The 25239-nt window shown below is 48.7% G+C and overlaps 2 protein-coding genes across 15 annotated transcripts in view; one reads left to right on the top strand and one right to left on the bottom strand.

The window, feature by feature from the left end:
• MYH10 (myosin heavy chain 10) overlaps nt 1-10994 on the top strand; it is a 155520-nt gene extending 144526 nt beyond the window's left edge. For all 12 annotated transcript variants that reach the window (XM_019013302.3, XM_019013298.3, XM_055367463.2 and 9 more), the window contains 7 exons: nt 1024-1152; nt 3884-3972; nt 4738-4861; nt 4945-5153; nt 6828-6936; nt 8226-8398; nt 9340-10994. In XM_019013302.3, the coding sequence (XP_018868847.3) occupies nt 1024-1152; nt 3884-3972; nt 4738-4861; nt 4945-5153; nt 6828-6936; nt 8226-8398; nt 9340-9484 (978 nt within the window). In that variant the 3' untranslated portion in view covers nt 9485-10994. The remainder of the gene's footprint in view (nt 1-1023; nt 1153-3883; nt 3973-4737; nt 4862-4944; nt 5154-6827; nt 6937-8225; nt 8399-9339) is intronic.
• Nucleotides 10995-17142: 6148 nt separating this feature from the next.
• NDEL1 (nudE neurodevelopment protein 1 like 1) overlaps nt 17143-25239 on the bottom strand; it is a 35546-nt gene continuing 27449 nt past the window's right edge. Inside the window, exons 9-10 of one of the 3 annotated variants that reach the window (XM_004058562.4) lie at nt 22098-22132; nt 17143-18379 (exon numbers count right to left, since the gene is read on the bottom strand). In XM_004058562.4, the coding sequence (XP_004058610.1) occupies nt 18372-18379; nt 22098-22132 (43 nt within the window). In that variant the 3' untranslated portion in view covers nt 17143-18371. Of the gene's footprint in view, nt 18380-22097; nt 22133-22157; nt 24318-25239 lie in introns of those variants that run through there. The other 2 variants (XM_004058561.4, XM_055367461.2) reach the window with 2 other exon arrangements.

Raw genomic sequence — 25239 nt, 5'->3', positions numbered from 1 at the left:
GTCTTTCACTTTTTTTCTTTATACCTAAGTTTATATTCTTTTGATGCTATTATAAATGTAATTGCTTTATTTTGAATGTTCATAGTTGGTGTATAGAAATATAATTGATGTTTGTATGTTGATCTTGTATCCCGCAATCTTGCTAAACTCATCAATTAGTTCTTGTGGGCTTTCTTTTCTTTCACTGTCCATATTACCAGCAGTTCTAATTCTTTCAGTGTCTTCCTTAAGATTTTCTGTATACAATATCAGATCATCTGCAAATTGAACTAGTTTTACTTCTTCCTTTCCAATCTGGATATCTTTTATTTCTTTATCTTACCTAATTAATTACCCTGGCTAGAATCTCTATTGCATTGTTAAGTAGAAGTGGCAAGATCGGACATCCTTGTCTTGTTGCTCATCTTTTAGAGGGAAAGCATTTGGTCATTGATCCTTAAGTATGATATTGGCTGTCAGTTTTTCATTGATGCCCTTAATCAGAGTTGAAGAAATTTCCTTCTGTTCATAGCTTGTTGAGTATTTTTATATTGAAAGGGTATTAGATTTTGTCAAGTGCTTCTTCAGCATTTATTGTGATGATCATATGGTTACATTAATTCATTTTTGGTTGTCAGACCAACCTTGCATTCCTCAGATAGATCCTGCTTGGTCATGGTGTATAATCCTTTTTACATGTTGCCAGATTCAGTTTGCTACTATTCTGTTGAAGATTTTTGCATTTGTATTCATAAGGGATTTCGTTTTGATCTGTAGTTTTCTTATAATATCCTTGTCATTCCCATATACTTTTATATTTACAATGAATGTATATTACTTTTATAATCTAGAAAAAAAATACCATGTTTACAAGCTAAGAATGGGGCCAGGCACCGCAGCTCACACTTGTAATCAGGAGGAATGCTTGAGGCCTTGAGTTTGAGATCAGCCTGGGCAACACAGCCAAGGCTCATCTCTAAAAAAATTTTTTTTAACTAAAACTAAGAATGTAAACCACCCCAAAACCTTCTTATTTAATCTTAGGCTCAGATGAAGGATTACCAACGTGAATTAGAAGAAGCTCGTGCATCCAGAGATGAGATTTTTGCTCAATCCAAAGAGAGCGAAAAGAAATTGAAGAGTCTGGAAGCAGAAATCCTTCAGTTGCAGGAGGTTGGTTTGTTACTTATTCATCCATTTGTTCAACAAATATATTTGCCCTTGAAATTTCTCCAAGATCAAAAAAAACTTAATATATTTGTAGCCCACTGTAATGTCAGTATACATTTTTGTTTTTTATTTTTTTAAGTATCCATTTTTAATATGGTCCTCAACCTTCTTGTTGCTTCAGTTTGGAAACAGAAAGTTATCACTTCGACACTGCTCATATATATTCCTCTACCTGGCAAAAGGCAAAGGAGCTGATGAGTAGCTTTTCAGGCCATCTTCTTGGCCTGTTCCCCTGTGCAGGACAGGGAAGTGTTGATAAGCACAAGAACTGTGTAACTCCAACCTTGGTGATGCAAAATTGCCTTGTTTTTACACAGAAACACTACTCATGTGATAACTTAAAAGGAGAGAAGTTTGTTTCATTGAATTCCTGTTATTCCTTCATTTATCTTTTTTGTAAGTTCTCATGAAGCAGACTGATAAAGTGTTGCATATAGGAACTGTAACAGTGCAAGGCACACTTAAATATACACATTACCGTATAAATGATGGATAATCAAAATTTCTTCAAACCTGAAAAGGTAAGTTAAATGTTATTATCAGTTAATATGAAAAAACTCCCAATACAAACACCTATAAATATTGGATAAAATATTAGCAAAGGCAGAGCTTGCAAGAAAGGAGGATGGCTCTCTAGGTGTCAGGAATGAACAAGGAACTCAAAACCAGATCAGTAAACACCGAGCCGACCCTGAGAGAGAACCTGAGAGCCAGCTTCAAGAGGTTTTCATCCTGCTGTCCTCTATCTCACCATTTTTTGCTCCTTTTTTTTCTGACTTCTTGAGTTGGACACTTAGCTCATCAGCTTTCAAGCTTCTTGTCTAATATGTTTATAAAAGACTGTAAATTCCCCTCTAAGATCGGTTTTCATCATGTTCCACAAATTTTGATGTGGAGTAATTTCATTGTCATGTAATTCTAAATTTTTCTAATTTCTATTATGGTTTCTTCTTCATCCTGTGAATAATTTAAGCTTGCGGTTTAAATTTCCAAATGTATGGCATTTGCTTGTTTTTTAAGTTGATTTCTAGTTTTATCACATTGTGGTCAGAGAATGCTGAGAAAGAGCTCTGGGACCTAGAACACGTTAGTTCTTATAAGTGTTCCGTGTGTACTTAAAAATGATGCATGTTCATCAATGAAGTAGATGTGTAAGCTCTATGTATCCATCATGGAGTTGATTGGTGAGATCCCCAAATGCTCATTTCCCCAAAGGCGATGTGGCTGTTGGAGCCTGCCTCCTAGAGAGCGCTCCTGGGCCATTACCCAACTGTCCAAGAGGCATTCTCTGTACCACACTGTTTTTTCTGAAAGTGTTTCTTTCAGACTCTCAGGCAAGGCCTGACTCACACTGCATTAGGGAGAAGAGACTGAGCTGGAAAGCTGGCCCTGCCCTTCCCCCTATTTCTGACACTTTTCCTTCCCTCAAACACCTCCGTTCATCTGGCTTAGAGGCCCCGGGGTCCCTTCCTTTCTCCCGTGGGTCCCTCAGTCTGCCTAGAGCCCCACCCTCAAGCCAGTGGACAGTGAGTGTTTCATAGGCCCAAGAAGACAAAACACCAGAGGCCAGATGGTAGAGCTGTCTGGAGTCAGTGGCCCTGGGATCAGGCCTGGAACATTCCGTCAGCTGCCTCTTTTTCCTTCCTGACTCCCACCCTGCCCTGTGTGCCAGGATGTGCTAGAACCCAGGCCTGTCAGAGGACCTTCAGCCTACACTCATGTAAGGCAGGTGCACGTGCTGGAGCAGACAGAGGAGCTCCCATGCAGCCCTGCTCCTAAGACACGTTCAAGGTGTGCTCTTGCCAAATGTGGCATCTTTTGGAAGGGGCAGCTGGTGAGAAGAGCCCTGGACAGGGAGTCGGAACCCTGACTTTTTGCTGCTGACTAACCTCAGGACTTTGGGCCAGTATCTTCATCCAGGTGGGCCTCAGTTCCCTCATTTATAAGATAAATGCACCCTTGACTCCTTTCCATGGCAAATCATCTTTCCAAAGAAGTTTGTGGAAAAGCAGCCATCAGGCAGTTCCTCCCGTGGGCTGGCAGGCACAGGGCTGTCCCCATTGTCCTGCCCAGTCCTCTGAGAGCCCCCTGTGGAGCCACAGTCCCCTTCAAGAAAGAGGCCTTGCCCACCTTAGAGGCCCAGCTCTGCAAACACTTGAGCCCCTGCGGAGGCGCCCACCTGCCTCCTCTCCATGGGAGCGTTGATCCTTGTTGCGGCACAGCTGCCTGGATCCGCACTGGTCTGTGCAGCCAGCGTCCTTGATCTCAAACTGTTTATGTGAAAGATACTTCAGGGCCATAAGTTGGTATAGCTCATGTTTCTTAGGGTTCAGGGTTTATATAAAGTTCATGCTCAGTTTATATTAAGAAGCACCAGCTTTCCAAGAAGGGCAGGAACATAGCCACCTCTTACGTTGGAGGTGACAGCAAAGCCCTTATAGCAATGAAGACTTTCCTCTGGACATGTGTGTGTCAGATGCTGACACCACACACCACCTGGCTGGCCTGCACCGAGCAGATTTTCTTGTCAGTTTAATTTCTCAAATCTAAATGACAGCTTGAGGTGCAGGTAAACAGTGACAGGAGCAAGGTCGCTGTAGCTCCAGGCACTGTCAGATTCCACAGGTGAGGAAACTGTTCACAGCCAGAGCTTAACGCAGTCTCCACTGCTTAGGAACTTGCCTCATCTGAGCGAGCCCGCCGACACGCCGAGCAGGAGAGAGATGAGCTGGCGGACGAGATCACCAACAGCGCCTCTGGCAAGTGAGTCTCCCACGGCCGGGGGTGGGTTCTTCGCCCTCAGGCACGCACACTGCTGAGAAGGCTGGAGGTGTCCACGCACCTGGCATCAGCGGGTGGTTTGCTCCTCCCTCGCTGGGCCTGGGCTGCCTCAGCCATGGTACCCCGTGCCAGTCCTGCCGAGCCCTGCACACCACAGGGGGGAGCCGTGGGGTGCGCCAACGGGCACTGCAGGCCTTCACTTTCCAGCTAGCTTTGGCAAGCAGGTTCCTCAGATAGGACCTTTCTCTGAATTCATTTTTTCGTTAAAAGTCATTATCTTTTTTTCCAATTCAGTTGATTTCTCCACTTAATTACTGAACTGAACGTCCATCACGTGCCTTTTTGAGTATGCCATCATGAGTAGTTAGAATTTGATTCTCAGTGCATTGGAAACCACTGAAGAGTTTCAGCGGTGGGGAGGCTGGGGTCGTGCTTGCGTTTTCAAAGCGACTCTGGCTGTTGTCTGTGGAGAACAGCTGGAGAGAGGCAGGCAGGGCAGCGGGAGGCCACCCAGCAGTCCAGGTGAGAGATGACAGGCCTGCATCTGGGTGGTGGCAGCAGGGGAGGGTGTTTGGAAGTGTCATCAGTGGGACCTACTGATGGATTCGGGGATGAGTGCAGGGGAAAGAGAAAATTCAGGATGGCTGCTCAGGTTTCCAGCAACAGGGTGGGTGGAGGAGCCTTCCCTGAGGCTCCCGTGCTGTGCTGAGCTGGGATTGAACCGTCCCCTCCTCCTCTCCCCGCCAGGTCCGCGCTGCTGGATGAGAAGCGGCGTCTGGAAGCTCGGATCGCACAGCTGGAGGAGGAGCTGGAAGAGGAGCAGAGCAACATGGAGCTGCTCAACGACCGCTTCCGCAAGACCACTCTACAGGTGGCCCATGCAGGAGCCCGTCACCCAGGGAGGCCTGTGCCACCCCTCAGGCACAAGTGACTAAACTCCTCTCTCCTCTCTAGGTGGACACACTGAACGCCGAGCTAGCAGCCGAGCGCAGCGCCGCCCAGAAGAGTGACAATGCACGCCAGCAACTGGAGCGGCAGAACAAGGAGCTGAAGGCCAAGCTGCAGGAACTAGAGGGTGCTGTCAAGTCCAAGTTCAAGGCCACCATCTCAGCCCTGGAGGCCAAGATTGGGCAGCTGGAGGAGCAGCTTGAGCAGGAAGCCAAGTAAGAGGTTTTTGCTACCGTAAACCAAAACTTACCAACTAGGCTCAGTCAGAGACAAAACAGGCATGCCCCTTTCGGGGGGGCTTCCCACCACGTGGGCAGAGAACACATAACCAGAGTGGGACACAGAAGTTGGTGTGAGCTGTGAGAGAAGAGCTGCGAGCATTCAGAGGCTGGGAGGACAGACGGCATCCGTGAACAGTCAGGGAAGGCTGGGCTTTAGGACGGCGCCCCCTGATTTTCTAGGCACCCTGAGTTTGCATCTCCTACCCAAAGTCGATTTCCCAAGCGTGTGGCATCCCATGAAATGCTAGTTTGCTGCCAGAGAACAAATGCAGTATGACACAAATCAGATCCTTTCTTCTCCCCATAGAAGGGATTGCTTAACAGCTTTCATATTGTTGTATTAAAGCATTCTGAAATTGATGAGAAATTGTACAGTACAGCTGCTGGCAGGCATTTACAAAGCTATTAGGTCATAGCGCCCAGAGCCAGGGCAGACCTTCAGATTCACCCTCTTGCTGGGGAGCTTGGAGCCCAGAAATGCAGGGCTCGCGGCCAAATGCAGGGTTAGGGTTCTCCCTGCATCCTCCCCAGTCTCTCGTGCCAGGACTTCCCACTCATTCTTTGGACTCCAGTGGGCTGAAGCAAACAGTTAAGGGTTTGTTTCTAGTTGGAATTAACATAACACCCTTTCAGCTGACTGTCTCTATCTACTTTTGCATAATATTTGTTAAGGAACAAAATAACTTTTTCTGTCTTCCATGGAGTCCTCCAAATAAGTTACCTCTCCTTCATATGGGACGACGTAGATGCATCTGGAAACATGGATTTGTTTCACCTCTAACCAAAGAGGGAGTGTAGGGGGTTTGTTTTTGGGGTTTTTTTCAATGTGAGCTGCCAAAGCCCTCTACATCACAATAGGTAATTAGTAAATTATCAAGTGAAACAATCACTTAATAAATTGGGTTGTTTCTCAGGCTAAAAGTTTAGGTGATTAAACTAAGGATGGTGTCTTCAAAAGTCTATGTTCAGTATAACTGACAGGTAGATTGTATGTAACATTTGCTCTTTAGATCACTGTGTACAGGCCGGGTGCGCTGGCTCACGGCTGTAATCCCAGCACTTTGGGAGGCCAAGGCGGGCAGATCACCTGAGGTGAGGAGTTCGAGACCAGCCTGGCCAACGTGGTAAAACCCCGTCTCTGCTAAAAATACACAAATTAGCCCAGCGTGGTGGTGCACGCCTTGTAATCCCAGCTACTCAGGAGGCTGAGGCAGGAGAATTGCTTGAACCCAGGAGGCAGAGGTTGCAGCGAGCAGAGATGGCGCCACTGCACCCCAGCCTGGGCGACAGAGCAAGACTGCATCTCAAAAACAAACAAAGTAAGATAACTGAGTACGGTGATTAATACCTGTGTACAGTAATTAACACCTACACGTGCAGGAATAATGCACTTATTCTACCTTTCACTATTGAGGAATACATTAAAGGCAATTCTGATTTTGACCAGAAGGAAAGGTTTCAGCACATTAGTCATGAATTCTGGACAGAGAGGTCCATAATGCCTCCACCATGCGTCATCTTCCCAAAGAAAAGGGGCTTTAAAAAATATTTTTTCCCACACAAAATACCATTTCAAGAATTTCAAAACTACTGTGACCACTTTCACAGGGAACGAGCAGCCGCCAACAAATTAGTCCGTCGCACTGAGAAGAAGCTGAAAGAAATCTTCATGCAGGTCGAGGATGAGCGTCGACACGCGGACCAGTATAAAGAGCAGGTACGCGAGGAAGTGCCTCCCTGGGAAGCGCGTGAGCAGAGGAACTGGTGGAGAATGAGCTGGTGGCACAACTGACCGGTGGAATTCAGGGCCCTCCCGATTCTGATGTTTCAGCTAACGTGGGCTGTTCCATGTTCCTGGTGGGCACTCCCAGTACCCGAGACACAGGAGGGCGGGGAGAGCAGGTCAGGAAGCAAGTTCAGTGAGGCCTGGACTGAACTGTAAAGCTCCTGCTTTCTCCACTAGAATGTGTGCTTCGTGAGTACAGGGATTTCTGCCTGTTTTGCTCCCTGTTATCTCCCTAATGCCTAGTATAGTTCCTGGATATTGCTGGCAGTCATGAGATACTGGCTGGGTGTAGGGTGGGCACAGGAGATACTGAATAGAAAGTGAAGGGAAGACAAAGGTACTGCACGCTGCACCCGAGTGAGCTTCAGCGTCTGCATCCAGGCCCCCTTTTCTAAGTACACAGGGAATGTTCCGCAGGACTTTGAACTGTGGGTCAGGCCTGCCCTGATTGCAGCGTGGGCAGCTGTACCCTCCCTCCCGCTCCCTGCCCTCTGCCTGGTGAGACTTCACACTGCAGACACTGGCCAGAAAGGTGGATGGATCTGAGGATTTCACTGCCTTTGGCCCGAACCCTCCCCAACTTCATTCATTCAGTCAGGCAACCTGGCCTTCCCTTCCCACCCCCACCCTTGGGGCCTAGCAACACGGAGCACAGTTGAGGGTGGTGTGCGCTGGACCCACGAGGCACTGACCAGTGCCTGTGTGGCTCAGGAATGAAGGGTCCAAAAGGGAGGCTCTTAGTTCTGTGGCATGTCATCCCAGGGTGGCTTTCTGCTTGAATCCGAGTCTAGTATCTGAGATGCCCATCCTTGAAAGGAGGTGTAAAGATGCATCGTACCATCTTCTGGGCTGGGGATTGTCCCATATTGCTGGTTCTTCCACATTTTGCAAGAATAGCAATTCCCTTTCAGTCCCCTAGGTGACGTGTGTGAAGATAGTAAACTCTGTCATTTTTCTGTAGAAAACTCACCGGTAAAAACAGAGTCTTGAGTACTTTTTCATTTCTTTTGGCCTAGTGTGCTTTGTAGATGCTAGCTTTGCTGAGAGCAGCAGGCCGGTTACAGAGCCTCCGACCAGCCCCCAGGCACGCGTGTACATCCGTGTACACGCGTGCTCACAAGGGTAACAGGCAGAGCCCCACACTGCCACGCTCGGGGTGCAGAGAGGCCGACACTGGATTCACCAGTTTGGTTTGTTTTGGTTCATGTACCCTCCCCAAGATGGAGAAGGCCAACGCTCGGATGAAGCAGCTTAAACGCCAGCTGGAGGAAGCAGAAGAAGAAGCGACGCGTGCCAACGCATCTCGGCGTAAACTCCAGCGGGAACTGGATGATGCCACCGAGGCCAACGAGGGCCTGAGCCGCGAGGTCAGCACCCTGAAGAACCGGCTGAGGTGAGCAGACATGCGGCCCCGAGCTGACAGGCAGCTGCTTTGTGGGTTAGCTTAGGCTCGGGGTGCAGCTGGTCAGAGGAAGTTTACTTAGATCCATACCCAGGGACCCATTCTTTCTCCTGAACCACTTCATTTAAGATTTCTGACCTTTATAGTCATCCTTGGGGAGAATAAAAGAGGAGCCGGCCCTACTCATTGCCAGTCACTAGAGGACCACACTAATCCACCACACCAGGCTGGAGCTGGGTCAGGCATCCAGCCCCGTCCAGATATCCATTAGTGAAGTGAGCTCCCAGCCTCTCTTAAAAAGCAGGGCAGGAGCTCCTCCTGGGACCTGGTGCCATCAGCCCTCCTAGCACCGTCCTCCTCACCACACTGGATCTGCTCTGTACCAGTGAGAGGGCGGAGCGTGAGAGAGCTACAGCTGAAGTCTCTGCCCCAGAAGACCAGGTCGGCGGAGGTTTCAGCACATCTGGCCAATGGGCAGATTTGGTGCATACCCTGCTTTTATACAGCCATCAAGCTAAGCATGGTTTCTACATTTTTAAATGGTTATAAAAACGCCAAAACAAAGAATATGCAACAGAGTCCCTATGTGGCCCACAAATCCTCAATAAAAGATTTGCTATCTGGCTGATTCCCTGGTTAGCAGGTAGAGCTTGGCCTTAATCCGTCTTCCTTACCATTTCCATCACACAGTCCTAGGCTGAATCAAGTCCTCCCCAGTTCTCCAAGGACCCTGCTTCGCGTACTCTGCAGGCAGGGTTGTGGGAGAGGCAGAAAAGCACAGTCCTTCCCCATCGTACCGCCACCCCCACAAGGTCGTGTGTCCGAGGAGGGGGTGCAAGGGGAAGGTTCCGTGGCATTGAGTGGTTGAACATATTGTCAGCCATGTGCTCCTGTCTGTTTACCCACACACATCTGCTTCCTGTGTTCTCCAGGCGGGGTGGCCCCATCAGCTTCTCCTCCAGCCGATCTGGCCGGCGCCAGCTGCACCTTGAAGGAGCTTCCCTGGAGCTCTCCGACGATGACACAGAAAGTAAGACCAGTGATGTCAACGAGACGCAGCCACCCCAGTCAGAGTAAAGTTGCAGGAAGCCAGAGGAGGCAATACAGTGGGACAGTTAGGAATGCACCCGGGGCCTCCTGCAGATTTCGGAAATTGGCAAGCTACGGGATTCCTTCCTGAAAGATCAACTGTGTCTTAAGGCTCTCCAGCCTATGCATACTGTATCCTGCTTCAGACTTAGGTACAATTGCTCCCCTTTTTATATATAGACACACACAGGACACATATATTAAACAGATTGTTTCATCATTGCATCTATTTTCCATATAGTCATCAAGAGACCATTTTATAAAACATGGTAAGACCCTTTTTAAAACAAACTCCAGGCCCTTGGTTGCGGGTCGCTGGGTTATTGGGGCAGCGCCGTGGTCGTCGCTCAGTCGCTCTGCATGCTCTCTGTCATACAGACAGGTCACCTAGTTCTGTGTTCACGTGGCCCCCGACTCCTCAGCCACATCAAGTCTCCTAGACCATTGTGGACTCTAAACTGCACTTGTATCTCTCATTTCCTTCAAATAATGATCAGCGCTATTTCAGTGAGCAAACTGTGAAAGGGGCTTTGGAAAGAGTAGGAGGGGTGGGCTGGATTGGAAGCAACACCCATTTGGGGTTACCATGTCCATCCCCCAAGGGGGGCCCTGCCCCTCGAGTCGATGGTGTCCCGCATCTACTCATGTGAACTGGCCTTGGCCAGGGCTGGTCTGTGCATAGAAGGGATAGTGGCCACACTGCAGCTGAGGCCCCAGGTGGCAGCCATGGATCATGTAGACTTCCAGATGGTCTCCCGAACCGCCTGGCTCTGCCGGCGCCCTCCTCACGTCAGGAGCAAGCAGCCGTGGACCCCTAAGCCGAGCTGGTGGAAGGCCCCCCCCCGTCGCCAGCCAGGCCCTCATGCTGACCTTGCAAATTCAGCCGCTGCTTTGAGCCCAAAATGGGAATATTGGTTTTGTGTCCGAGGCTTGTTCCAAGTTTGTCAATGAGGTTTATGGAGCCTCCAGAACAGATGCCATCTTCCTGAATGTTGACATGCCAGTGGGTGTGACTCCTTCATTTTTCCTTCTCCCTTCCCTTTGGACAGTGTTACAGTGAACACTTAGCATCCTGTTTTTGGTTGATAGTTAAGCAAACTGACATTACGGAAAGTGCCTTAGACACTACAGTACTAAGACAATGTTGAATATATCATTCGCCTCTATAACAATTTAATGTATTCAGTTTTGACTGTGCTTCATATCATGTACCTCTCTAGTCAAAGTGGTATTACAAACATTCAGTGACAATGAATCAGTGTTAATTCTAAATCCTCGATCCTCTGCAATGTGCTTGAAAACACAAACCTTTTGGGTTAAAAGCTTTAACATCTGTTAGGAAGAATTTGTCCTGTGGGTTTGGAATCTTGGATTTTCCCCCTTTATGAACTGTACTGGCTGTTGACCACCAGACACCTGACCGCAAATATCTTTTCTTGTATTCCCATATTTCTAGACAATGATTTTTGTAAGACAATAAATTTATTCATTATAGATATTTGCGCCTGCTCTGTTTACTTGAAGAAAAAAGCACCCGTGGAGAATAAAGAGACCTCAATAAACAAGAATAATCATGTGAACATGGAATCTGTTTTCTCACCTTCTGTTCTCGATTTCCCATCTGTGATCTGACTGGAGGGTGGGTGCTACACACCAACTTCAAATGATGGCGCCAGGCCCTTTTTGCTGAGGGCGCTGTCTCCCAGGTCAGACGACAGAATAATTCTCAGGCCAGTCCTGGCTCCAACTCTTGTTCCTGCCAGTGCCTCACAGGATGCACACGCACTAGGAAGGGAAAGACCACCCAAAGGCAGGAGCTGGCCCACCTGTCAAGGGAGTGATTTAGGAGGGCTCTGGTCACCAGCCAATGAAGCTCACTGCTGGGTTAGGACATTTTCAGGGGTCCAAGACATTTCAGGCTGCATTTTCAGGCAGACACGCATTGAAGATGCTTTTGGAGGATTCTGTGATGAGGCCAAGGGCAGCCTCTCTAGTGCGGGCCAACTAGGATGAGAGAAATACTAGGGCAGCACAGAATCAAACAGAGAATGCCGATTTCTTGTTCCATAATATTCTCGGGTTAGGCTGGTTCTGGGGGTAAGGGGTCTATGACTAGGCTTCTCGGCAGCAGTGGAAACGTGTGAAATGGGCCGAAGTGCCCTCTTCCTCCTGTGCCACTACCATAGGAGAGGAAAGGTGAGTCACAGGTATGGTGCTTCAGCAGGGCTCCCACCCCCACATCCAGTATCTTATCCAAGAGTGTACAGAATTCAGAGCCTTGTTTTTCTCAAAAAGTAAGAACTCTGGGCTGGGCGTGGTACTCAAGCCTATAATCCCAGCACTTTGGGAGGCCAAAGCAGGTGGATCATTTGAGGTCAGAAGTTCGAATCCAGCCTGGCCAACATGGTGAAACCCCGTCTCTACTAAAAATACAAAAATTAGCCAGGTGTGGTGGTGCACACCTGTAGTCCCAGCTACTTGGGGGGCTGAGGCATGAAAATCACTTGAACCTGGGAGGTGGAGGCTGCAGTGAGCCGAGATCACACCACTGCACTCCAGCCTGGGTGACGGAGAAGGGCAACTCCGTCTCAAAAAAAAAAAAAAAAAAGAATTCTTCCCTACTGGCTGGTCTAACTGGTGTTCACGTCACAGTTTCCCAACTACTCAGCATGCCAGGAGAAACAATCTGTGTGAACCAATTCCAGGCCCTGATTCTGCAAAGATACTATTTAATAACTAAAAGGGTCCCTTCTTGACTGACCCGACACTCCAGACCTAAGGAAAGGTAGTTTATACAACCTTCGTTGGGCATTCAGAGCACAAGGAAGACAGTTTATGGCAGCTGGGCTTTGAGTGTATCAGAAGATCAACCTGGTCAGCTTCTACCCAGCAGCAGTGTGGTTCCCGGTGAGGAGGAACTCAGGCAAGACTTGGGAAAGGCTTGCTCTTTCGTTGAGCCTGGGTCTAGACGACATGAGGCGGTGCCGGGGCTTCGTTTAGGGCCATAAGCGCTCTGCCCTTGCCACATCATAGATGCCAGTTTTTGTTGTTGTTTTTATTTATTTATTTTCTTTAACACAGCCATTCCAGTGGACTATTTTAAACTGCTTTGGAAGGATAACAACTTTTTTTTTTCCCGAGACAGAGTCGCGCTCTGTCTCCCAGGCTGGAGCGCAGTGGCATGCTCTCAGCTCACTTCACCCTCCTCCGGGTTCAAGCCATTCTCTGCTTCAGCCCCCCGAGTAGCTGGGATTACAGGCGCCCGCCACCAGGCCTGGCTAATTTTTGTATTTTCTTTTTTTGTAGAAACGGGGTTTCACCATGTTGGACAGGTTGGTTTTGAACTCCCGGCCTCACGTGATTCCTCCCGCCTTGGCCTCCCTCCCAAAGTGCTGGGATTACAGGTGTGAGCCACCATGCCCAGCTAACACCTATTTCTAGCCTGCTGGCTTGAGGGGACACTTCCAATTCCTGATGGCATCAGGCTATAGATTTGTCACATCTTTGTGTCACCAATTTTTCCTGTCCCAGGAAACCTCAGCTAAGATGAACTGTGGGCCGTAAGGCTAAGCTGTTCTAGCCAGCCCTTCCTATGGCTCTGGGTATGACCGACCCAGGGCCCTTCTCCCCAGAGGCCGGTGCTGCTGAGGGAGAGACATGTCCACATCAAGACTGGAGAAGAGAGCTCACTGTTGTCAAACCACACCTTCCTGCTCTTCCTTCACTCCCCAAAAAAGAAAAAAGCCAGAACGGGCTCCAGGTTGGAATCGTTAGGAAGTGGTGACGACTCCTCTCCCTCGAGTTCCAGGCAGGTCTCCCCTTGCGAGGCCCCACCCACACAGGCTTCCCAGTCTCTGGGAGGAACGCAAGAAAGGACCTCTCCCTTTCCACCTTTCGGGGACAACATCTGCACCAAGAGCTTTCCCAGATGTTGAGTGTTTGCCAAAATGCCTCTGTCAGGACCAGACAGAGAAGTCCACTTCCTTCTGTAGGCACCTGCCATTTGGGAATCAAGCAGATTGTGAAGTACCTCATTCTTGTTGGGAATCTTATATGAAGCTATTGAAAGGGTGTAAGTCCATCATGCTACTGCTTTTCAGAGGCATTCACTGTAGCTACAGAGCCTGTAAGCTGGGCAGAAAGTGTGGCCCCGGCCTTCAACCCCTACTGAGACTAGGCAGCCCAGTAACAGGCTCCATTCTGGCTGACTGGATGTCACAAAGCCTTATTCGAGGGGTAACGTGACATAACCGACAAACTGGGTCTCACAGATCCCCATGCAGAGCGCTGCCTCTCCCAAGTATGTGCCATACTGCACAGATGCCAAGGCACCCCCAGCTTCACGTGGGCCACATCTCCTGTATCTCACAATCACTGTCAGTAGGCGCAGCTGTGATGGTGTCATTGCCCGACTCCTGGCAAGATCGATAAAGCACAGCATCAAAATTTACAGAATGGGAAATACAAAATTAGCCGGGCATGGCGGCACATGCCTGTAATCCCAGCTACTTGGGAGGCTGAGGCAGGAGAATCGTTTGAACCTCGGAGGCAGAGCTTGCAGTGAGCCAAGATCACGCCATTGCACTCCAGCCTGGGCAACAAGAGCGAAAATCTGTCTCAAAACAACAACAACAACAACAACAACAAAAAACTTGCAGAATGAGCATCAGCAGCTTAGAAGGAAATTCTGGAGCCTCACTGGAATCTGCTTTTCAGGAATGCTGTATCACCAACACACACGAGACAGGGCACAACACTGTTACAGTCGGGGAGGGGGCAGAGCTGGCTACTGGGCGCTCCCTAAAGCTGTGGCTCCACCCAGGATGCCTCCCCTCTCCCAGAAGTGCCAGCTTCCACCTTGGCTCCCAGGAGACGCGCACTAGTGGCATCTCCGGGGCAGCTGCCAAGAAAGGCGGAGTCAGCATGCGCAGCGGGCACAGGAGGAAGGCTACGTGAACCGATTCCTCCTGCTGCAAAGGCTGTGCCGGCCCCGCCGCTCGTCATTTCCAAGCCTTCAAAACCTGCTCCTCTCCCGAGGCACAGGACAGAGCGTGGGAGTCAAGGCCAGTGAGGCCTCAAGTCTGGAAAGGCACAGCAGAAAAAGACTGGGCTCGTGCCCAAGCCTGGCTTCACCATGAATTACCCGTGCAAGCTCAGTCAACTCAAACCCAGGCCCATTGTCCTTTCTGCCACCTGAGGTCAGAGCACTGTGTCCTGTCCTCAGGTCACCTCTGTATAGTTCTTACAGGCCTCACTGTGACTCAAGGTCCCAGCTTTGGCTCCTGGGTCTCAGCTGCGTTGGTCAGGGATCATTTCTGACCACTCTGGGCTGAAGGAAGTGGAGTGCTGGCTACTACTCTCTTGTAAGACAATATTTGGGAGCAAGGGATAGGACTGAGCGGCTGAAATGAAAACACCTGGAGGCAAGAGGCTGTCCACCACCCGGGAGATCAGCCCCACCAGCAGGGAGGAACGGCACACAGACGCGGCTCAAAGAGGGCTCATTCCCAAGGTTTCATGGAGAGCCATGCAAAACCAGGTACCCGGCAGCTCCAGGAAGAAACCCCACACAGAGGCACTCTACCCAGAGGCACTCTTCAGCTAGACAGGCAAACGGTACGTAGCGGCATTCATGCCAGGTGGCAGATGCTCTCTCTGACCATGTCCAAAGTAACATCTTACACCCCACAGTCCAAACAGAAAGCGGGAGATGAGCCAGGGAGTTGGCTGCTTTCTTCACGGGGGATCATTTGCCAAGAGCTGCTAGAGCCACAAAAAAAATGTCACTAAGGCCAGCCACGGTGGCCCACGCCTGTAATCCCAGAACTTTGGGAGGCCGAGGCGGGTGGATTACCTGAGGTCAAGAGTTCAAGACCAGCCTGAACAACATGGTGAAACCCTGCCTCTACTAAAAATACAAAAAAAAAAAAAAAAAAAATAGCCAGGCATGGCGGCGGGCGCCAGCTGCTTAGGAGGCTGAGTCAGGAGAATCGCTGGAACCCGGGAGGTGGAGGTTACAGTGAGCCAAGATCACGCCACTGCACTCCAGCCTGGGTGACAGAGCGAGACTCCATCTCAAAAAAAAAAAAAAAAAAAGTCACTAACGTTGGTATATAATCCCCCACTGCTAAATTAGACTGGCTAAGACAAAATTTTTTTTAATTTTAAAGTGAAAGTCTCTTCCCAAAGGGATCAGAAATAAGCCCAACAGCACGCTGCTACCCCTCCAGGGACCTGGCCCAGGCTCTTCTGGACCCAGAGCAGTGGTGACATGCAGTGGATGACACGTGGGCCCCTGTAGCCAGGGCCCTTCCTCCAGCTATCAACTGAGTGACCAGCAATTGGCAGAACAGTCTGGATAAGAGGAGCCCAGGGTGTTCAGATGCAAAGGAAGTGAGAAATCATTTGGGGAGCCAGGGATGAAGATTCAGGGCTCCAAACATCAACTGTGCTTTAACCAGAGTGAAAGCCCTGCTTGCTGTGTTTTAGTTGGGGTTCCTACATAAAGAGGTCAGCTAAATGCTGAAACCTCTCATCTAATCCAATCCTTCCAAGGAGGGCTGGGAAAGAAGATGAAGTTGCTGCACATCAACAAGAGGCTTAGGATTGTCCTCTCAACCACTGCAGCTCAGCCAAGCACAGCACACACCCACTGCGAGTGTCCCTGGAGACTCAGCTCAGGACAAAATCTCCAGGAACTAACAGCAGATATTCCTGTCTATAGATTAATAGAGAAATGTTTGACAATGGATCCTACTTAATAGTTCTTATTTACTCAGGGTTTTCTTGAGACAGAGTCTAGCTCTGTCACCCAGGCTGGAGTGCAGTGACATGATCTCAGTTCACTGCAACCTCCACGTCCCAGGTTCAAGCGATTCTCCTGCCTCAGCCTCCCAAGTAGCTGGGACTACAGGCACCCGCCACCATGCCTGGCTAATTTTTGTATTTTTAGTAGAGACGGGGTTTCACCATGTTGGTCAGGCTGGTCTCAAACTCCTGACCTTGTGATCCGCCCGCCTCGGCCTCCCGAAGTCTCTTAGGGTTTTGATTCACATCGTTTTCAGTTACTTACAGTTTTAAAACTATAAAATATACTGTTTCTGTTGTTCTAAGCAAACAGTGCTCAGAATCTGATGCATTCACACAGACCCCCAGTTTACGCGTTCTTCAATGTGTCTTGCTATCAAATATCTGACACCTTCTCTCACTTGCTAGCATTAACCTGAGGGATGAGGAGAAGTGCCGGTTCGAAGCGGACTTCTAATCCCAGAATGACAACATCTGTCATGAATGGCAGCACAGCTGCAGGACCAGGTCCCGGATCCATCCCAGTTACTCTGGGACTTTGTGAACTTCCGCCCTCAACATCCTGGTCCTTCCTTTCAGATTTTCACATGGGTCCCAGGCCATTCTCAAACTGCTCCTGGAAATCACAGCCAAGCCCAGAAGCCAGTGCCAAGAAACAGCATGAGGACGCCCGCTCCGCACATAAGACATCTCCGGAGGCCGCCTGATCTCTGTCCCATTCCACAGCTGCTGTCCGTCCATCGCGTGTCCCATGGCAGAGCAGCAGTGACGTTGGAACCTGGCTTTACGGGCCCCAGCTCTCCTCTCATGGGATGGCAGAGACTGAATAAAAGCAACGTCAATCCTTTTTTTCTGTGAAATTTATTGTTTCCACATTAAAAGACTTTTTTTGAGGGGAAGTATTTTTTGTAACCACATGATGATCCTATACAGCTGCCCAGAGGAGGACACCATCAGAGTCATTAACATGCCATATGCGTTCTGAATAAATAAAAGCTACAAAGCCCAAGTTATATACAAATATCTCAGGCAATAATGTTTACAAACCTATGTACAATAAAACAAATGTAAACAGTAAATGCAGCATGAGAGTAATCAAAGGATGCACAGGGACAGCCGCCGCTGTTCAGTCCACCCCGGAGCTGGCACCGGCCCGCCCTGGAACCAGCCACTCACCCTTCCTAACACAACGGGACGGCCCTTGGAAGAGAAAACAAAAACACTCCAAAGATGTCGTTGAACTGAAGGACGGGAAGGCTGGCGAGAGGCTGCCCGCCTCCCTCACCCCGAGTCTGAGGCGCACGGAGGAGGAGACAGCACAGAGGCTGGGCCTGTGTGTGCCCCGTCCCAGAGGCTCCTGCCACGTGGGGCTCAGACGGGCATTGTGCTGCTCTGGGAGGCAAGTCCATGGAATGGTAGCTGCTTAAGTAAAATCAGAAGGTGCAGAAAATGTTCCCTAATTCAGTAACCTTCCTGACTCTTTGCCAGAAACAGGCCCAAACTGTGAGGGGTGGAGCTGGGGGACACATGATCATGAGCACTGGAGATGCCTGGGTGGGAGCTCAGGAGGGCACACATTGACCTGATTTGGGGGAGAACTTCTAGAAGATTTGCAATGTCCTAAACACAACTAAATCCTATCAGTACAGCAGAGTGAGGGCTATGAGGCAGGTGTGATGAATGGGTACTTCTGCATCCAGTGACCAAGTAATACACGTATGTATCACCTTGCGACCCACAAAAGTGCAATCATGTGAAACCAACGGCACTACGGCGAGAAGAGAAAATAGCCAGTATTGATATCGCGCAGAGTTCCGGGGCTGGGCAGGGCCCAGTAGCCGCCACTGCATGCAGCCTGCCCTCTGCCAGCCGTGCGGAGGCAGACGGAGGGGCACGGGGCTGGGCCCAGGCACCAAGGGGTGAGGCGTGGGTGTCCTGGGTTGTTGGAGGAGGGCAGGAGCCCCCACCTGGAGGCTGGGCACTCACACACTGAGAGGCAGCATACCCGGCGCTGACGATGGACGCGAGGAGCCCAGACCAGGAGGAGGAGGAGCGGGGTCAAAGCCGTTTACTGCCCTGTGGGAGCAACCAGAGCACAGAAGGGAAGAAAGGGGAAAAGAAAAACTCATTTAAAATCACTCACACACAATAGGAAATTCATCTGCTTTCTAAAACTATTCCTCGCAGGCTGTAGGGTCCTGATGGCCCAAGGGGCACTGGCTGCCTGGAAAGCACCAGCTGGTTAGAGAATTGAGCCTTTGGGAATCCTGGGGAACCAGGACCACATGACCTGTTTGGCAACTGCCGCACACTGGCCATGGAAGCCACAGTCCTGATTCTTTCCCCATAAAGCAGGTCTAAATGCCTGGCAATAGGGAACTAGTTAAATAAATAATGGTACAACTGAACAATAAGATATTGCACAGCCATTAAAAACACATTCCACAAGTTTTTTTAATAGCATGGGAAAATATTCAGAATGTAACTAACACTAAGTGGAAAAAGATGCAGGTTACCAAACTCTGTAGATTCAATGATATGAAAGAAAAAAAGCAAATAGTATATATTCTAGATTCTAGACTATAGCCCCTTAGACAGACATTACTATCCATGCAGCTAAATCCACAAAGCAGGGGCAGAGGGGAGTGTGTATAAATAAATGTATATATACACACATTATATATATGCACACACATATATATATACACACACCAACATATATGTACATAGGATCATATATATCATAAAAAGAAAATTTAAGAATCGTTACTTTTCTTCCCTCTGGGCTGTGGGTGAATTTTGTTTACTACTTTATCCTTTTTTAATCATTTTCCAAATCTCCTTACATTTTCCAAATATAATGTATTAATACATGAATATCTTAATAAGGTGGAGAAAAATAACCTTTTAAAAATTGTTTAGCAAGCAATGCCAGATGAGTAGGCTTTTCAACGCAGACTCGTGTGCAGACAGCCCAGCCCAACCCAATAGCCTGCAGCCAGGACCCAGCACCCGGAGCCCAGCGACGCAGGGAGCCCCCCAGCGTCCCCCTCACGCACCCGGAGCCCAGCGATGCAGGGAGCCCCCCAGCGTCCCCCTCACGCACCCGGAGCCCAGCGATGCAGGGAGCCCCCCAGCGTCCCCCTCACGCACCCGGAGCCCAGCGATGCAGGGAGCCCCCCAGCGTCCCCCTCACGCACCCGGAGCCCAGCGATGCAGGGAGCCCCCCCAGCATCCCCCTCACGCACCATGCAGCGCAGCCACAGGAAGCAGCAAGAGGGGGAGGGAGTGTGCAGCCTGGAACCTCTCTCAGGAGCCACTTCAGCCTTTCCACCTTGAAAAGCTTCCTAGGAAAATTTGTCCCACTAGCAATTTGGGAGATAAAGCCAACTACGACAAGGGGCCACACTGCACCACACCTGCCCACTACTGCCCCCACCTACTCATCAGACGGCTCCAGGGAGCTAAATACAGACTCATGGAGAGAGGTTCTCCTTAAAAAAAAAAAAAAAAAGCCGACACACACTCCCTGCAGAGACAGCTGTTTCGTACACTGACGGGGCGAGGATAATCTCACAGAGAAACAGGCATGCAGAGACTTGACAAATAGTCCCTGCCTACTTGGAAGAAACAAAGTTCATGTCTAAAGAAACTAAACTCAGAGTACATATGTGGAGTTTAAATTCCAACCACGCATACAGAGACCAAGAGCCCCAGGAGAAAGGCTCTGACAAATGTCATTTCTCCCTGTTGCACACTGTCCTACTTCGACGACAAACAGCCAGATTGTCTCTTTCCTCACTGGGTTAGGTCTGATTTTTGAGCTTCAACACATTTGCAAGTTTGAAATCATCCTTCCCACTCTCCCAAGGTCAGAGGCCTGTGCCTCTTCTGGGGCCAAGGCCATATCCTATTTGCCACGGTAGCCCTCATATAATAGGCTCCATCTGTCTGGCTAGTCCCAGAGTCCCTGAGACCTGCTTCTCCTAGAAACCTCAGGGACAACCAGGCAGGCCCCACAAATGCCTGCAGCTCTCAGCACGTGTGAACCTCAGATTCCCGGCCTCACACATCACAGTGGCAGGCAAGCCCCCAAACCTGTACTGCAGACAGCGCCTGGAACCCGGCAGAAAGGGAGCACCATTGGATGCCAAGAAGAATCTGGCACCTGGGCCACGGGGGTGTGCAAAAGCAGCAACTAGGAGATGGCTCCTCGAGCAGGCTGAGGATGGGATTCTGGCATTTTCAAGTGGACCGTAAGGAACAACAGGTTCATCCCACTGTTCCACTGCCAAGGCAACCAAAGCAAGAGAAGGTCCAGCCATTAGCCTAGGCTCACCTAGTGAGCCACGGATGGGGAAGTCGGGGCCACAGCTGCCTCCAGATGCCCAGGCCGGGACCCTATTCTAGTCTCCTCCTGGTCAGAGGCCACCTAGCAGCCCTCAGAAGCAACCACTTCGGCACTCCAATGCAGGCCGGCTCTAATGGGAAAAGTAAGTGGTGCAGCCCAGACTATAAAGAGAGAACCAGTAAATTTCTACATGGGCAGAAATGGAACGCTTAATGTGAAGGTGAGTGGAGTAGAAAGAGAACATCAATCCACCAGGGTCTCACCTAGCGCCTCTCTCCTGAATCAAAAAGTAGAAAGTTAAAGAACAGAGAGAGAAGAAAGCTGGCCTTCTAGATGGGATGACAGGTCTAGTGAAGTCCTTCGGAGGCCGCAAAGCTGTGCATGGGGAAAAGATTTGCAAGAGAAGAGACTCTATATTCAACAGATTCAGTTTCAGGGAGCAGCAAAGCGCCACAGGGCAATGTCCCAGTGCACAAGACAGGACTGAAGGAAGAGTGATGGGGCAGGATTGAAGATACAGATCTGGGAATCATATATGTAAAAAAAAGGTTCCAGAGCTATAAAATTTCATGATCTTACCACCAAAGACTAGTTAAGGAGACTGAAATATACAGAATCCAGCTAAGAAAAAGTGCTAAGGTCAGTTGTAAAATGTCAGTGGAAGAAATGAAAAGGGGGAAGAGCCAAGGCACACTTAGAAGCTACTCAGGACAATAAATCTAAAGCAGCTGAGATGAAGGACGGAAACATTAACTCTGTCAAAGCAGCAAGGATGAGGACACTGGAGAGGGCAGGAGGGTGGGCTCAAGCTATCCAGAAGAGCCTGCAGGCAGTCACACGCCACACCTGAGTCTCCTATTTCAGTGGATGAGTGTGGGCTCAGAGCAGCTCCAGCCTGCTCCAGTTCTCAGCCCAGGCTCTGCAAACTGCAAAGCAGTTCTGAAATGTAAGGCAGATCTTACACACGTCCCCATGTACCATTCCATTTTAACTGGGGACTCCATGCGTGAGCGCAGAGGTGAGGGAGTGCTCACACTGGTGCCTGACTTGAGAAAACAGAAGCAACTGGGTAACGGGAAGAACCCCAGTCCCAGGAAGACAGTCAAAGGTGATCCCAGGGCCTGACAGTGACTTCAAACCCCCATCGCCAGACTCTGAAATCAACACTACAGCGCCCTAGCCCATCTCAGGCGTGCCACCTGGCATGCTACTCCCAGCCACCCCAGGACCACTGCAACTAATTTGTTCTTGTTTCTCACAGCTGAACTAATAACGGCATACAGTCAAGTCGAACAGGACCGTGAAAGCTCACTGATGGGCTGTAAGTTGGTTAAAGCTGAGTCAGCCCCATGCAGTTAGTAAAACCAGATTGTTAATGTGTCTTCCACCACACACCAGGATTAAGAAAGAATGAAAAAGAGCACAGCAAACAAATTCAGTTACCCATGAACAACGTGGGAAATATGACTTTTTCTTGCCTAATAAAAGAAAGGAAAACATATTAAACAGTAATACAAATGCTATTTCCACATCATGCCCTAAAATTAGTCCATGCCCACCTACACACAGCCCAAAAGAACTCAGAGTGGCTTACAAAAATAGAGCACGTGTTACCTAAGAAACTACATAAAGTTGTGGGAAAAAAGTGTTTTTGAGAGACTCCAAGTGACCACACTCCACATGAAATGTGTGTCCTTTCAGATGGTGAGACAAAGGGTGACCATGGTTGAAGGAAACAGCTCGGCACCTGGGAAGCAGGCACGGCAGCCCATGTTTCAGGAACTGGCAGAAGTGCTCACAGACTAGACAAAATCCTGATTCCAAGAAGCCCTCAAGTGACCAGAATTTACAAAATACTTTTGAATCCCACAGAGCAATATGCCCAGTTAAGGTATATTGTTTTATGTGAGAAGGCTTCACTGCATCTGAAGTTTCAGCAGGTGGGAAGGTGAACACATGTACACCCGCACACATGCACACGCACACAAACCTACTTTGATGATGTCTCTCCCCCAAACAATCCTGCCACAGGTTTCTGGCAGCACTAGTGAGCCATCGCCACGGTGCTACAGACTCCTCAGGAGTGAGAGGGAGGGCAGGCAGGTTCTGCAGTGGAGGGCTTTTTCAAATGGGGCACTTTTCTCATGCTGAAACTACAAGCCATACTTCTCCACTTCTATACAGACAGGCTTTTGTGTTTTTAACAAAAACTGCCAGAGTGTATAATGGACCTGGGAAGTGGGATATCCTGCCCTTCCTTTTGCGGCTGCTACACAACATCTTGGTTTTTATCTGGTCAACAGGTCGGCAGAAGAAAAGCCAGAGGTAAAAAGCCAGACAGGCCAAAAGCCGGAATCGAAGCAAAGCGGCAAGAAAGTGAAAACACAACAAAACCCACAAAAGAGTTATCCTCAGGAATACAGCAACTAGAAAGACAACTCCAGCAACAGTAGGTTAATATTTCAGTGCGCATACACAATCCACTTATCATATAAGCTAAACACTCACACAACAGCCAGCCCACAAAAGCATATTTCTTAATAGAAAAGGCACAATGTAAAATGTCTACCATTTAAAACCAAAACTCAGTATCTGCAACTGTTCCGATTGGGAAGCACAGCACATTTCCGGGTTCAGCTCAGGAAGTAAAGCCCACACTTACATCTCGGATGCTCTCAAGGGGCAGGGGTGCAGTCAGTGTGCCCAAGGCCTGTTCCTGGCTTCAGCTCACCCTAAGGTCCCCACATCTCCCTCAGAGCAGGTTCACCTCTTGGCAATCCCTGCCCTGGTGCTCTGTCTTGGGAGGCAAGTGGCAGGCAGGAGTAGCGACCCTGAACAGACAGTGTCATCCTTCCCTCCTCGTGACTGTTCTTCAGGGCTTCCACACGCACAGGCACCTGTCCGACCTATCCATTTATGATTCACACCTGCTCTCATGAAAGGCACCTGCGGCCCATCAAGAAATACGATTCCAAGGAGAAACTAATAACTACTCTAGTAGAGGATCATTATAAGTTGTAGGGAAAAATAATTAGGCACTGCTTCCAGCATTTATGAAGACTACCCTAAAAGTTCTCCATATCATTCAGGGGAAATGGCTACGCTCATGTAAAACCATCCAGTCATTCATTCCATTTATCATTCCAGTATAAAAACAAGGGCTGCCTCAAGTCTGCCTGAAACTCCTAAGCCTGAGGAAAATCAATTTTATGTTTACTCCACCCGAGGAAACTCAATGGTTAGAATAAAGTTCTGATTTCAGCTGGGCGCGGCGGCAAGCCCAGCACTTTGGGAGGCTGAGGCAGGAGGATCACTTGAGCCCAGGAGTTTGAGATCAGCGTAGGCAACAGAGTGAGACCCCCATCTCTTCAAAAGAAAACAAAAATTATTTTAAAAAATTTTTTAAGAAAGAATAAAGTTCTAATTTGTATAGTGATGTTTTAGGATGTGCTTTTAATACAAAATCCTTAATGAAATGTATATACTCCAGGGTAAAATTAGGGACAGAGATCAACCAAAACACTCCATTACAAGGATAGGAGCCTATTCAGAGTGCACCGTGTGTCGAATCTGCTCCTTTACACGTGTGCCATAATTATTGAGGACGGCAGAAAATCCCAGCTGCTTTCAGAAATTGTGAACGTTTCTAGAGTCGTACCTGCTCTGCTTTCAGAGAAAAACAAGCAAGAATTACCTCTTTGACTCAAAGCAGAGACAGTGGCCAAGGATCACGGGTGCCTGTTGGCTGTTTCAATAACAACTACCTTAGGCAACGCCGTGAGCATCCCAGGCCACAGGTCCTAATAGTAACCTATATTAAGGCATACTTGTACAACCATGTATTACCATGTAGTATTTAAAAATAAATAAGTAAATTGAGGTAGAATAATATACATGACATGGAAAGATAATGGCAATAGAAGTCATGATAGGCACACTGCAAAGCAATATTTTAAGTACAATCCCCTGTGTTACAAACAACTTAGAGCAGATGCATAAAAATTCGATTTGGCATGCCTTGGAATAACTGTAAGGAATGCAGAAACAGTGTGAAGGCAGGAAACCATGACTTTTTGGTTCATATACTTCCATACTAACTGAAATTTTTTGCATTAAGGATGCTTCAACCTTAAGACAATTTTATTTCAATCTTCAAAAAAGCCTTAACTTTATACAAAAGTTGTATCTCCTAAACTGTATTTGATCCAGTGCCTAAGTACTTCAGGGCTTTATATTTCTCTAAAATTCTCACAGGGGATGTCTGTTGTAGAGTTTGCATATATTTAATTGTGATGCTGTCTTCTACCCCAAAAAAATATTTCCAAGTCTGCCAGCCTGTAAGCACCTGGAGAACAGGGACCTTATCGCAGTCATTTTGACTCACCAGAGCCTCACACTGCTGCCTTTCAAGAGTCTGCTTCCCAGGACAGAAGCCTCAGATTCAGGGTTCCTGGGGCAACAGACTCCATGGGGACTAGAGGACAACAACAGACGTCATGTCCCCTAAGATTAGAATGATAACAGGCTTCGGGAAGGTTTGTCAAGCTGAGTTTACCTTTTCAAGGCTTCATTATGCTCACTTACT

Source organism: Gorilla gorilla, chromosome 19 (assembly GCF_029281585.2).
Source record: "Gorilla gorilla gorilla isolate KB3781 chromosome 19, NHGRI_mGorGor1-v2.1_pri, whole genome shotgun sequence".
In the NCBI taxonomy this organism is placed as follows: domain Eukaryota; kingdom Metazoa; phylum Chordata; class Mammalia; order Primates; family Hominidae; genus Gorilla; species Gorilla gorilla.
This window is presented reverse-complemented; position numbering and strand designations above follow the sequence as displayed.